Source organism: Euleptes europaea, chromosome 4, assembly GCF_029931775.1.
Source record: "Euleptes europaea isolate rEulEur1 chromosome 4, rEulEur1.hap1, whole genome shotgun sequence".
Taxonomy (NCBI): Eukaryota; Metazoa; Chordata; class Lepidosauria; order Squamata; family Sphaerodactylidae; genus Euleptes; species Euleptes europaea.
The window spans coordinates 10,688,678-10,702,267 of record NC_079315.1 but is presented as its reverse complement, the minus strand read 5'-3'; the positions used below and the strand labels follow the sequence as shown (position 1 = coordinate 10,702,267).

General features: G+C 45.7%; 1 protein-coding gene across 1 annotated transcript in view; it reads right to left on the bottom strand.

Moving 5' to 3' along the window:
* Positions 1–963: 963 nt before the first annotated feature.
* The window catches only part of LPCAT3 (lysophosphatidylcholine acyltransferase 3), a 28,332-nt gene continuing 15,705 nt past the window's right edge, over positions 964–13,590 (bottom strand). The window contains exons 4-13 of the mRNA XM_056848307.1: positions 13,184–13,277; positions 12,618–12,655; positions 10,489–10,667; positions 8,966–9,074; positions 7,847–7,933; positions 7,178–7,344; positions 2,555–2,702; positions 1,567–1,725; positions 1,308–1,434; positions 964–1,075 (exon numbers count right to left, since the gene is read on the bottom strand). Coding sequence (XP_056704285.1) covers positions 1,318–1,434; positions 1,567–1,725; positions 2,555–2,702; positions 7,178–7,344; positions 7,847–7,933; positions 8,966–9,074; positions 10,489–10,667; positions 12,618–12,655; positions 13,184–13,277 — 1,098 coding nt within the window. The 3' untranslated portion in view covers positions 964–1,075; positions 1,308–1,317. The remainder of the gene's footprint in view (positions 1,076–1,307; positions 1,435–1,566; positions 1,726–2,554; positions 2,703–7,177; positions 7,345–7,846; positions 7,934–8,965; positions 9,075–10,488; positions 10,668–12,617; positions 12,656–13,183; positions 13,278–13,590) is intronic.

The following is a 13,590-nucleotide window of genomic DNA, read 5'->3' as shown; positions in this document are numbered from 1 at the left end:
GCTAGAGGACTGTTTCAATGTTAAGCCTTGGCTGATCTGAGTCAGGCTTGATTTTTGGCAGGTGTGCATACTCCCCCCACAAAAAAAGAGCACCTAGCCTCCCATAATACCAAGAATGCCATACCCCCCAGAACAACTTGGCTGACTAGACAGGATAGCTATGCAGCAGCTTGTAGTGACATGAGAATTCTCATCCCTTGGGGTTCTTCTCCTTTAAGGCAATGACTGATGTGTTCAAGGCTTTCTGTCCTGCAAAACTGCAACAGGAGTGTGGGAGTTGCTATCCTAGTCTACTTACAGTAGATGAAATTGTTCCTATCGACTCTGCCAGGAAGAGTTTCACCAGCTAGGTTTTAGGGCAGGGTTCCCCCAACCATTTTGAGCCTACAGGCTGCCGCAGCTGACCTTAAGGCACACGGTGATGGTCCTCGTGCTGTGGTGGTCTCTGCTGCCAAAGGCTTTGCTGGGCAGAAGTACCCCTCAGCCCTGCCCGCTTTCTAAAAACACTTAGTGGGCAACCACATTGGGGGGCAACCTCTGTTCTAGGGTGGGGGCTGCTGTTAAGACACAGGGACAGCCCTAGTTTATGCCCATAGCATGGGAGAGAGGATGATCAGGAACAGTTTGCCGCAATACCGTGTCGAAGTATTACGGACTAGTGTCCTTTGTTCCATTAGCTGTGAGAAAACAGCCCCAAAGGAGGAAGAAGCTGAAGTGGGGAAAAAAGCAGCGCAGGCACGAGTGAAAAACCAACTGGGAGCAATTTTATCTAGCAGAATTGGAAGGTAGAAAAAGTCAAGCGGTGGCTCAGTTCCCAGATGGCGGCTGCGTCGAGTGCTTTACAATCGTCTGACATTTCCCAAAAAACTGGAGTGTCCACGGGGAGAAGTCAAGAGATAAGGCAACATGTAAGAGGGGGGGCGGAGGAACCTGCAGCCCATTCCCCCTCCTCCTGGGGGGGTCGCAGCCCCTGTGCTCTCTTTCCTCCCTCTGTTACTCAGACAAGGCTTGGACGCAGTAAGTTTGGCAGCTGATGCTTCTGTATTCCCCACGACAAATGCACACGTGGTACAATCTGAAGGGGGGGAAGCAAAGAAAAGCAAACATTGACATGAGAGCTGCTGTGCTGCATTCTTAGTCCAATACTCATAGAGTTGGAAGGGACCACCAGGGTCATCTAGTCCAACCCCCTGCACAATGCAGGAAATTCACAACTACCTCTCCCCAGCTCACCCCCAGTGACCCATACTCCATGCCCAGAAAATGGCCCCTCCCTCTGAGGGGGGGCGCTGCCCACCAACACTCACCTTTTGGTTGTTACTCGGCTTTCTTTAACTTCTCTTTCTGTGGCACGAGTACTTTTCGGACGAAAGGCAACACAAAGAGTAGTGTGAAAAACAACACATGGCCTAAAAAATAAACAGACTGGTATACCTGCAAAGGAAAGCACAGAGGGGGAAGTCAGTGCTAGACAGCTTGCTGTTTCTCCCTCACTACCCCTTTCTCAGCACAGAAGGGGATGAGAGACCATCCCTTCCCCACGGAGAATCTGAAGTCCCTCCGTACCTTGAGCCACTTTTCCCAAGTGAAAAGGCAAAATGGCACCAGAGAATATCCCATAAACATCCAATGGATAAACTGCTGAAGAAAATAGAAGAGAGGCCGCAAGATGGTGACTGAAGTTAACTTGTTCAGCAGCGGGCTGTCTCGTACCAGACTGATAACCTGAAGGAAAAAGAACTCTTGTTACAGGGTACCATTTGAAATGACTTCGCTTTCAGATTTCTTAATGGAATTACATTCTACAGTGAAAGCTCTCCGTATAAATTGGCTCAGAGTCCGATTCGCAGGGTTGTCAAAGGATGTTCATTAGTTCAGTATGGTAGAGCCATATGATTGCTTCATTAAATTTAAATATACAATCGCATGATAGGCTGAGAAACGCAGGATATTTTACTAATGCTGGGTATGGTCACACTGCCTCCCTATTCCACTAACATAAATGGTGGGGGGGAAGGGACTCCAAAACAAATTCTTAGCCTGCGGGACAAATTGGCTCTCAGTCAACTAAGGATCCAGTTGCCTGGCCCACCAATTGCAAGCTTGCAGCAATGAGGAAGAAGAGTTGGTTTTTATTTGCTGACTTTCTCTACCAGTTAAGGAAGAATCAAACCGGCTTACAATCACCTCCTCCTCATAACAGACAATCTGTGAGGTAGGTGGGACTGAGAGAGCGCTAAGAGCTGTGACTAGCACAAGGTTACCCAGAAGGCTTCATGTGCAGGAGTGGTGAAACAAATCTAGTTCACCAGATTAGCGTCTGCAGCTCACGTGGAGGAGCAGGAAATCAAACCCGGCTCTCCAGATCAGAGTCCACCACTCCAAACCACTGCTCTTAACCACTACACCACATGGGCAGTAGTATGCTGAACTACTGCCTGACGTGTCACCGAGGAAGCTTGCAGAACAGTTATCGCTCAAGAAAGAAGCTCTTCCACGTCCTTCCTGGTGATCGGCTGCAGATCGGTTGGCCCCGCCCTTTCCAGTGGTTCACCTGTCTTTCGACGATGACGATCAGGAACTCCATCTGGAAGCACACCAGGTAACCGCAGTGCAGCCCGTGCCAGATGGCCAGGAAAAGCAAAGATATGGCTTGTGACAGTAGCTTATTCCCCAGGAACTTCAGTCGTTTGTAGATGTAGCTGTTGGGGGCGGGGAGAACAAAGCAGTTTAATCCGACGGCTGCCCCAGCAGCCTGAAAAAGCAGGACTGTCACGAGGGGATATTGCAGGTTAGTAATGCCGCTGGGATGTGTCACTGGCCACCAAGATCAGGTTAATCCATTCCATCGTATTCCCTATTACTATGTGCGTATGGGTGTGAAAGCTGGACAATGAAGAAAGTTGACAGGAAGAAAGTATACTCCTTTGAAACGTGGAGTTGGAGGAGAGTGTTATGGATAACCTGGACCGCCAAAAACAAACCCAAATCAGTGGGTTCTAGATCAAATCAAGCCTGAACTGACCCTAGAAGCTAAAATGACTAAACTGAGGCTATCGTATTTTGGTCACTTCATGAGATGACAAGAGTCACTGGAAAAGACAGTCATGCTAGGAAAGCTTGAGGGCAGCAGGAAAAGAGGAAGACCCAACAAGAGATGGACTGACTCAATGAAGGAAGCCATGGCCCTCAATTTGCAAGATCTGAGCAAGGCTGTTAAGGATAGGACACTTTGGAGGACATTGAGTCGCCATGAGTCGGAAACAACTTGACGGCACTTAACACACACACACAATGCCACTGGGACCGGCAAGTTATAACGGAAGAAAAAAAGAGGGGAATGAAACCTAACCTAGAAAACAAAAGCTGGGTACCTAAGGTCGGGTGGGCTAAATAAAATATATAGATAATGAAAATATAATTTATTTAAGGTGCTATGTCAACATAAACATTATTTAAAAAATGTTAAAACAGCATAATGGCATTTCCTATAACCATGTGGTTATAGATATCAACCTTAGGAAATGCCATATTGCTGTTTTAATGTTTTTTTAAATAATTTTTATCTTGACATAGCACTTTAAATAAATTATATTTTTGTTATCTATATATTTTATTTATCCCACCCAAACTTGGGTACTCAGCAAGCAGCAAGTTAGAGTCAAAGCTACGGAAACGGGTCAAAAAGGTCTGAAGAGAGGTGGTGAGCTCTTCTTCCCTGGAGGTTTTTAAGCAGAGGCTAGATGACCATCTGTCAGCAATGCTGATTCTGTGACCTTAGGCAGATCATGAGAGGGAGGGCATCTTGGCCATCTTCCGGGCATGAAGTAGGGATCACTGGGGGTGTGGGCGGGGAGGTAGTTGTGAATGTCCTGCATTGTTGAAGGTTGGACTAGATGACCCTGGTGGTCCCTTCCAGCTCTATGATTCTATGAGGTAATTGCTCACCGTTATCGCTGTCCGTGTGGCTGAAATCATTTTCCTTTTTAGGGAAAGGAAGTCTAGTTTCTGAGAAGCTGGCTTTTTACCTTTTTGAGAAAAACCGCATGCAAGTTCTCCATCGGGTTTTGACATTTCTGCTTTTTGGTTTCTGGCCACGAACATGTGCATGTTCCCCAAAGGAATGCACGCAGACAGAAAGTTACGCTGCAGCATAATTTCTACCAGAGAGATGCTGGGCTTCAGCTCTGCCTGGGATGTTCCCCCCCTTCACAAGGAGGTGGTCTTTCACTATCCATGGGAGGTGTAGAGAAGTCGCCCTCTTTAGAGGAAACGTAGTGCCTCTGTCCGTGCCACTCTTTAGTAGCGCGGTACATGTCTCACGCCGGGAGAGATTCTTTAAAAATCGCAGCCCCCATTTCGGTCATCTGCCACTACTGCTCTGAAATGCTAAGATTGTGCCAGGTCACAATTTGGTCATAATTGTGTGTGTGTTAAGTGCCGTCAAGTTGCTTCCAGCTCATGGAGACCCTATGAATCAATGTCCTCCAAAATGTCCTATCTTTGACAGTCTTGGTCAGATCTTGCAAACTGAGTGCTGTGGCTTCCTTTATAGAGTCAGTCCATCTCTTGTTGGGTCTTCGTCTTTTCCTGCTGCCCTCAGTTTTTCCTATCATGACTGTCTTCTCATAATGTGACCAAAATACGAAGATTTTGAAGGTTAATATACAAATGAAACCAGAAATGGATGTTTTTTGGTTTTATGGATAGTCAGAAAAAAATATGGATGTTTGCTATTTTATATGATTTCAGCAGCAAGAATATTATATGCGCAAAAACTGAAACATCCATATATACCTACAGTAGAAGAATGGCTTGTCAAGATGTTAGAATTAGCGGAAATGGCCAAATTGACTACTTTGATCAGAGAAAATAACTTACCTAAGTTTGTGGAAATTGGAAACCATTTATGAACTTTTTGTGTAATACAGAAAAGAACGAGTTGATGATTTGTGGGTTTGAAGAGTAGAAGAATAAGAATGTAGGTATGATAGAGAAAAGTTTGATTTTTTTAGTTGTAAGAATTTTTAAAATTTTGTATATGTAGCTAGAGAACAGGTTGTGATTTCTTTAGATTTATATTCAATACAAACGAAAATAGAAGGTTTTTTTCTGTTTGTTTTTTTCATTTCCCCCTTTTTCTTTAATTTGTTTATTGTAACTTTGTTAACAATAAATTTAATAAAATGATTAAAAAAAAAAGATTTTGCCAGGTCTGTTCTCACCCCTTTCAGGTGAAGTAGTATAGGTAAAAGGCCTCTGCGTGGAGAAGACAGACATATAATCTATTCTAGAGGTGCATTGCAGTCAGACAATACTGTCAACTGTGAGTAGAATGCCTCGTTAAATGGCCCCAAGGAACTTGCCCACAGTTCCATAGTACAGAACAAAGAATTAGAACTGAGACTCTTCTCCCTTATGAATCTCCCCCGAAAAAGATCAAAGAAGAGAACCTGCTTCATGCTCAAAGAAGAAGAGTTGTTTTTTATATTCCAACTTTCTCCACCACTCAAGGAAGAATCAACCCAGCTTACAATCACCTTCCCCTCCCCACAACAGACACCTTGTGAGGTAGGTAGGGCTGAGAGAGCTCGAAGAGAGCTGTGACTAGCCCAAGATCACCAAGCTGGCTTCATGTGGAGGAGTGGGGAAACCAACCTGGTGCACCAGATTAGAGTCCACCGCTCTTAACCACTGCACAACTAACTTGAGGAGATGGCAACCCTACTGCCATGTCAGGAGGACAACCTCCAGGTATTAGCTGGAGATCTCTAGCCGATAGAGATCAGTTCACCTGGAGAAAATGGCTGCTTTGGCAATTGTTCTCTATGACTTTGAACTCCTTCCCCTCCCCAAACCCCACCCTCCTCAGGCTCTGCCCCAAAAACCTCCCACCGTTGGTGAAGAGGGACCTGGCAACCCTACATGGCAGGGTCTTCTCAGGAACTGTGTGGGAGGTCTGGAATGCCATCCTTTGAGAAGTCTGCTTAGCCCCATATTTTCGGAAATTTTATAGGGCCAGAAAGCTTTTCAAGGCAAGAGACTAAAAGACATGTTTGCCTCTGCATCAGAAAGCTTTTCGTTTCAGGTAGCTACATTTAGGATTCCTGGTCGTCTTTGCCTCGTTTGCTGCTGCTTATTTTTTGCTATCAGATACATATAGTAGTTCTTGTTTTATTCCTCTTTTGTGAAAAGCGCCCAACGTATTTCATGAAATAAAGCCCTGTTCCTGATATCCATGCCTGCAGACAGAACTATGTGCACAAGAACAAAATTCTGCATCAAGGCCTTTGCTAAGAAAATAAAATGGCTGAATCCAACGCAAGTGAATAGATTTTGCTTATTTTTTGTATGGTCTCCTCAGAAATAAGATCCCCAGTGTGCAGTTGGGGTTTCTCCCAGGTAAGCACCTTTAGGATTCTAGGGGAGGGACTTCACTGCCATAGAGTCCAATTGCCAAAGCAGATATTTCTCCAGGTGAACGGATCTCTTATCAGCTAGTACTTGGAGGTTGGCAACCCTAAGCATAATCTTGCCTGTGTTCCACAGCACCTAATATAATAGGCATGCTCATAAGAAAGGCCTTGTGGGATCAGACCAAGTCCAGCAGTCTGTTCACATAGTGGCCAACCAGGTGCCTCTAGGAAGCCCACAAGCAAGACGACTGCAGCAGCTTTATCCTGCCTGTGTTCCACAGCACCTAATATAATAGACATGCTCATAAGAAAGGCCCTGCTGGATCAGTTCAGTTTATTTACAGTCATTTGACCAGCAAGGGTCCTACTGGATCAGACCAAGGCCCATCGTGTTCACACGGTGGCCAACCAGGTGCTTCTAGGAAGCCCACAAGCAAGACGACTGCAGCAGCATTGTCCTGCCTGTGTTCCACAGCACCTCGTATAATAGGCATGCTCCTCCAATCCTGAAAAGCCTCCTGGGCTTTCTTCAACAATGGAGATTTTACCAGGCCATTAACCCACCCACCCCAAAACACACACACTTTCAAACCTCTCTACCCGGCAATAAAGGTTAAAAACATTTTCCAAAAACATGGTCAGGACTTATTTTGGGGTACTTGTGCAATATCTGAACTTCCCTTTCCCTCACAAGGCCTCTTCTGCCCCACCTGGGCTACAAAACGTTTCTGCAGAGACCCGAGAGAATGACGGCGGCTTACCGGGCGACCCAGGCATTGGTGTTGGTGTTGAAGGAGGCGATGGTCCCCGTGAAGTAAGGTGTCGTCTCAAACAGCCAGATTTTCATGTTGGCGCAAGCGTCCCATTTCGCCCGCCCCGCCTCGTCCTTCCCGTTGTACCCGAGGCCCGTGAGGATGCAGACGCCCTCCTGCAAGCAGAGCCGCACATGGTTTCACGCGACGCCGCTCCTCCAACCGCACACACCCGGCCTTTCCCAGCTGATGGTGCCGAGTTGTTTTCTGAGGCCCCAGAAAGGTCGGGACCAGAACCGACGGGTTGAAATTAAATCAAAAGCGTTTCCATCTAGACATCAGGAAGGATTTTCTAAACAGTTAGAGTGGTTCCTCAGTGGAACAGGCGTCCTCGGGAGGTGGTGAGCTCTCCTTCCCTGGAGGTTATTAAGCAGAAGGCTAGATAGCCATCTGCAGCAATGCTGGTTCTATGACCTTAGGCAGATGATGAAAGGGAGGGCATCTTGGCCTTCTTCTGGGCATGGAGTACGGGTCACTGGGGGTGGGGGGTGGGGGGAGGTAGTTGTGAATTTCCTGCATTGTGCAGGGGTTTGGACTAGATGACCCTGGTGTTCCCATCCAACTCTATGATTCTATGGAAGAGACAGTGTATGGCACACATCTAGACTCCAGACTTACTGTGACCAGCCAGCAGGTAACATACTTGTAGAGTATCACCTTGCCCCAGATCAATATATAAAGGCAACGGAACCAGAACGGCTGCTCCTGCAAAGAAGAGAGCAAATAAGCCAAGTGAGAGTTGTACTGCAAGCATTAAGGAGAGTCCAGAGATGGCCAGTTACGGCCATGTTAATTTCAGCATGTCGGGTTTCGATGCAGAAGCAAGAGGAAATCCCCGAGTTGGAAAAATGGAGAAAGAGAATGGCCGAATACGCGGTGATGGCAATGCTCTCCTATCTGTTAAGTAGAAGACCTATGGGAGAATTTCAGAAAAAAGGGAAGCCTTACTTTGATTAGTGAGCCCCGTGGAGCAGAGTGGCAAGCTGCAGTACTGCAGTCAAAGGCTCTGCTCACGACCTGAGTTCGATCCCGACGGAAGTCGGGTTCAGGTAGCCGGCTCAAGGTTGACTCAGCCTTCCATCCTTCCAAGGTCGGTAAAAGGAAGACCCAGCTTGCTTGGGGGCAAAGTGCAGATGACTGGGGAAGGCACTGGCAAACCACCCTGTAAACAAAGTCTGCCTAGGAAACGTCGGGATGTGACGTCACCCCATGGGTCAGGAATGGGTTGCACACGGGACTACCTTTACCTACTTTGATTATGCTCAATTGAATCTTTAATTGTTTATAGCAGATTATAGTAGAGTATATCAAATGGGAATATTAACTCTGACTAGAGTAGTTATAAAATGCCGGGTAGACGGAATTAATAACGTATAATCTGTTTAATTACGTAGGTTAAGTAATGGCTGAAACTTAAAAGCAGGGATTTATTATTCTATCTATCTTGGGGTACCTCAAAACTCGTTTATTATGGCATGAGCAGAGTCCACTTCAACAGATCCACAAGGACTTGGGGTCTTCATGTGTCTGACTAACTGGACTTTAAGGTGCCATAAAACACCTCATTATTCCAAACTCAGTATATTAGTTTGTCACTCTAAACCGCCATACAGGAATAAGCTAAGGTTTGCCTTCTGTGTTCTCGTTCTGAAGTTTTACAAATTCTAACAATGACTTCAATATTTTTTATTCTTCCCTACCTGAAGTTAGTGCTTCTTTCGGTCTAGCGCTACTTACCGCGTAATCGTCAGAGCCGAAGTATTCGTCAGAGATATACGGACCCAGTACAGTGTAGACTACCAAGAAAAAGAGGCCCAGAACCAGGCGCTTCAGAGCAGGTACAAAGCTGAAATGGACATGTCAGAAAAGAAATTCAGACCAGGTCGTGGAGTGTTTCAAAATAATGGGGAGTGGGGTGGCGTTGTGCCACAAACGGACAATCTCGGTATACTTCAAAGTTGAAATGCATGACCCCCCCCGCCCCAAGTCACATTGATGAGCCGTGCTCCAGAGTGATGCTAGAAAAGCATCATACTGCCCAGATAGAATCATAGAGTTGGAAGGGATATCAAGCCAAGCAAATGGTGAGACATAGGCCATTTATGCAGGGTCGATTTTGAGGCTCGCTCAAAGCTGCTTTTTAAAATCCACCCTTTAAAATGACTATTCACGGTCCCGATGTAAGAGGAGGAAGTCAAACACATTCAACCCCCCCTCTCCTGCTCCTTCGTTTGCATCGCCATTAGCAACGGTCGTTTGCATAGCTAAGCCCGCAGCTGTGATTTTTCATGGTTCCTTCAGTAAATGCTTCGGTGCGGGGGCGGAGCAAATACAAAAGGTCGCGTTAAAGGGGCTCTTAAGAAATGCGAAGCAGGTATGCACCAGCTTCGCAGTGACGGCAAATCAAAAAAAATATGCAGGGCACTTTATCCTGGAATGCGCTGCTAATTACCAAGCATAAACAGCCAAAGAGTGAAGGATATTGAGCGGCAGCTGGATGTAGGGAGGACACCCTACTTTTCTATCTCCAGACAAAACTAGATTTACTGTTGCCCCTGCCGCATATTTTTCTCTCTCTGGAGTTTAACAGCCTTAGAAGGGCTTTCTCATTAGCGAGATGCTCAGCCCTCCCTTCAGCAGTGCTGGAGGGGAGACGCAAAAGGATACCTATCTCAGAGAGAGTATGCCCGTGTGGTATGGGTGTGTGTGGAAACTCTGGAGCATGTTCTTATTCGTTGTCCATTTTATAAGGAGATTGGTGCTAAATTTATTCCGTCCTGGGAAAATAAACTTCCAGGCCACTCGGATGCGCCCTGGGCTAAAAAGCTGCTCATGAATGAAAAGCCGAGGGTCTCTGTCGACACTGCTAAGTTTTATGCCGCCGCTATTAAAATCTGGCAAAATTTGTTTGGTGAAGTTGCTACAAATAACTTCACGATAGACTAAAAACAGATTTGTCATAGCAAGTGTTTTAAGGATCAATTTGTGTAGCACTGTTATAGGATCACTCTTGTTTTATTGTATTTTTATTTGTTTGGGCTGTTGGAAATAGTTTTCTGTATATGTTTGGCTGTCAGCCATATTTTTAATAAAAGAAAGAGCTGAAAAGGGACCACCAGGGTCATCTAGTCTAACCCCCTGCACAAAGCAGGAGAGGTTGGACTAGACGACCCTGGTGGTCCCTTCCAACGCTATGATAACATCCTCCGCGAGGACAGCTCCAGTAAACGGCGCTGGGGGATTACCTGTTGGGAGATTACCTGTTGGGTCTTTGGCCCGGGACGTCGGTCAACTCGCCCTTTACCAGGTCATGATATTGTGTCATCGAGAACTGAGGCCCCACCATGAAGGCACCATAAAAAAAGGAGAAGCCAGAGACCTCCAGTAACGTAGGAACTCCCCGTACGGCAAATCGCTGTTGTTCTGGGGTGAGGGCCTCCTGTATCGTAAAACAAATAGCTATTAGCATCTACTATCAAGACTCCTAAGAATCCTTCCCCAAGCATTAAGACTTCCAGCCATTTGGAGTGCTGTGTCTTTGAGTCTCAAATTCCTCTTGGCAAAAGATGCTTCAGCAGAAATTCCCATTAGATCCTAAGAACATGCTGTTAGGTAGTACACCATCAAAATTGCCTCCGCAACTAAAAGACCTATTTAAGTATGCTACAGCCGCCCCTAGAATAGTTCTGCCAAGGAAATGGAAACAACCACTTATCCCGGATGTAGAAGAATGGAAAGAAAAATTGATGGAATATGCTGCTATGGCAAAAATGACCAACACGATAAATACAAGCTACGATATAAACTACGAGACGTATTATGAAAGGTGGAAATTATTTTATAAATATGTTGAGGTTTAATACTAACAAAAAATAGACTAAGAAAGTAGAGACCGATCAACAGTAACGATATCTAATTTATATCCAATCTAATTTCTATGTCTAGATAATAAATGAACGAATGCAGAGGTATAAACACAGATAAATAACTTTGACGACAGAGATATAGTGGAGATATTTGATATGTTTAATAATTTTATAAGGTGATAACTTTTAGATTATATATTAGCTCAAATATTCTTTCTCTATTTAATAATTAGAACAAATACTTGATTATAAATGCAGAAAAGCAGGGCAATGTAGCCTGACTGACCTATATTTGTATGTTGGATATTCTTACTTTTACCCTTATCCCTCTTTCCTTCTGTACCTTTCTTTACAAAACAATAAAATATAGTTTTTTAAAAATTCCTCTTTGCTATCTCTGTCTTTGGATGAAATGAGCACATGAACATATGAAGCTGTCTTATGCTGAATCAGACCTTTGGTCCATCAAAGTCAGTATTGTCTACTCAGACCGGCAGTGGCTCTCCAGGGGCTCAGGCAGAGGTCTTTCACATCACCTACTTGCCTGGTCCCTTTAACTGGAGATGCCGGGGATTGAACCTGGGACCTTCTGCATGCCAAGCAGATGCTCTACCACTGACCCACGGCCCCTCCCCTGAGATCCTACCTTTGCTCCCTTGAACCCTAGCGAATGAATACTGACACAAGGACTGGCACAGTGGGAGCCAGAATAAGCTCGAGGGTGTATCAGCTGATGACATTAGTCTGCCCAATCCCAACCTAAGACTCTGTCCCAGCTCTTCACAAATGTGCTTGTGCCAGCTTATCAAACAGTCCACATGGCTAAGAGTTAACACGTCCATCTCTCGCAGTAATCTGGGGATAGCCTAACAGTCACATGTACAGGTAGCATATTTTGTGAAGAACGTTTTAACAGCTCTATTATTCATTGTCTTTTCCTTAAAGCACCCCGCTACCACCTGCAGTCTTTGCCCTTCAGTCACTTGGACGAGTGACTGTGGCTCAGTGGAAGAGCCGTGGCTCAGTGGTAGAGCCTCTGCTTGGCATGCAGAAGGTCCCAGGTTCAATCCCCAGCATCTCCAGTTAAAGGGACTAGGCAAGTAGGTGATGTGAAGGCCTCCACCTTAGACCTTGGAGAGCCGCTTCCGGTCTGAGTAGATAATACTGACTTTGACAGACCAAGGGTCTAATTCGGTATAAGGCAGCTTCATGTGTTCATGTGTTCCTAGTGGCTATAATTTTAGTCGGAGGGAAGGCAGCATGGTATAATCAGATCTCGGAAGCTAAGCAGGGTCGGTACTTGGAAGAGAGACCACCAACTCTGCAATGGAAGGCGATGGAAAACCACCTCTGCTTCTCATTTGCCTTGAAAGCCCCTTGCTGAGGTCACCATAAGTCAGCGGCAGCTTGTCAGCACTTTACACACCCGCACATAATTTTAGCTTCCATGTTACTCTCCTGAATTCAGGTTTTTTTTTTACTTCCTGATTAAAGAGGAAGAGGGGGAAAATGCATTCACTTACCACATCCTTCCTGCTATCATAGTAATCTAAGGCCAAACCTAGAAAAAAGTAGAATAAGAGTTGGTTTTTATATGCTGACTTCCTCTACCTGTTAAGGGAGAATCAAACTGGCTTACAATCACCTTCCCTTCCCCCTCCTCACAACAGGCACCCTGTGAGGTAGGTGGGGCTGAGAGAGTGTGACTAGCCCAAGGTCTGGCTTCATGTGGGGAATCAAACCCGGTTCTCCAGATCAGAGTCCACTGCTCCAAACCACCACTCTTAACCACTACACCACGCTGGCATGATTAAGTGTTTGTGGAAGCAGACCGAAGGAGAGTACCAAGGACTGCAAGCGAAGCAGGTGAGGATCTGATCAGTGCCAGAGTGGAAGGAACGGGTGCTGCTCTGATCATCCTCTAAGGAAGAGCAATATCCAAATACAACTAAATATTTAAAAAAAAACAGAGAGGGAAGAACACTTTGAGATCTCCAGCGTCGACACACAGACATTCCCACCTAAGCTGCAAGATTTTAGGGCAGGAAAGAATCTGCGGCTCAAAAAAATAAAAATAAAGCAGACTTACCAATCAGTTTGAGAGTCAAGACACAGTGCGGCATAGTCCATTTGATGTCATAGTGCTCTGTGGCGGTGAAGTAGTAGCCGGCCATCAGATATGTCTGAAAGACAGCAGCCAGAGTAATACGTTGCTCCCCAGGCAACTTTCCGCACCCCACCCGCCTTCCTGCCTCAAGGTTTCATGCAGCGCTTGCAGAAGTGGGCAAGGACAGATTCCCAGAAGAAGAAGAAGAGTTGGTTTTTATATGCCGACGTTCTCTACTACTTAAGGAAGAATCAAACCAGCTTACAATCACCTTCCCTCCCCCTTCCCACAACAGACACCCTGTGAGGTAGGTGGGGCCGAGAGAGTGCAACTAGCCCAAGGTCACCCAGCTGGCTTCGCGTGTGGGAGCGGGGAAACAAATCCAGTTC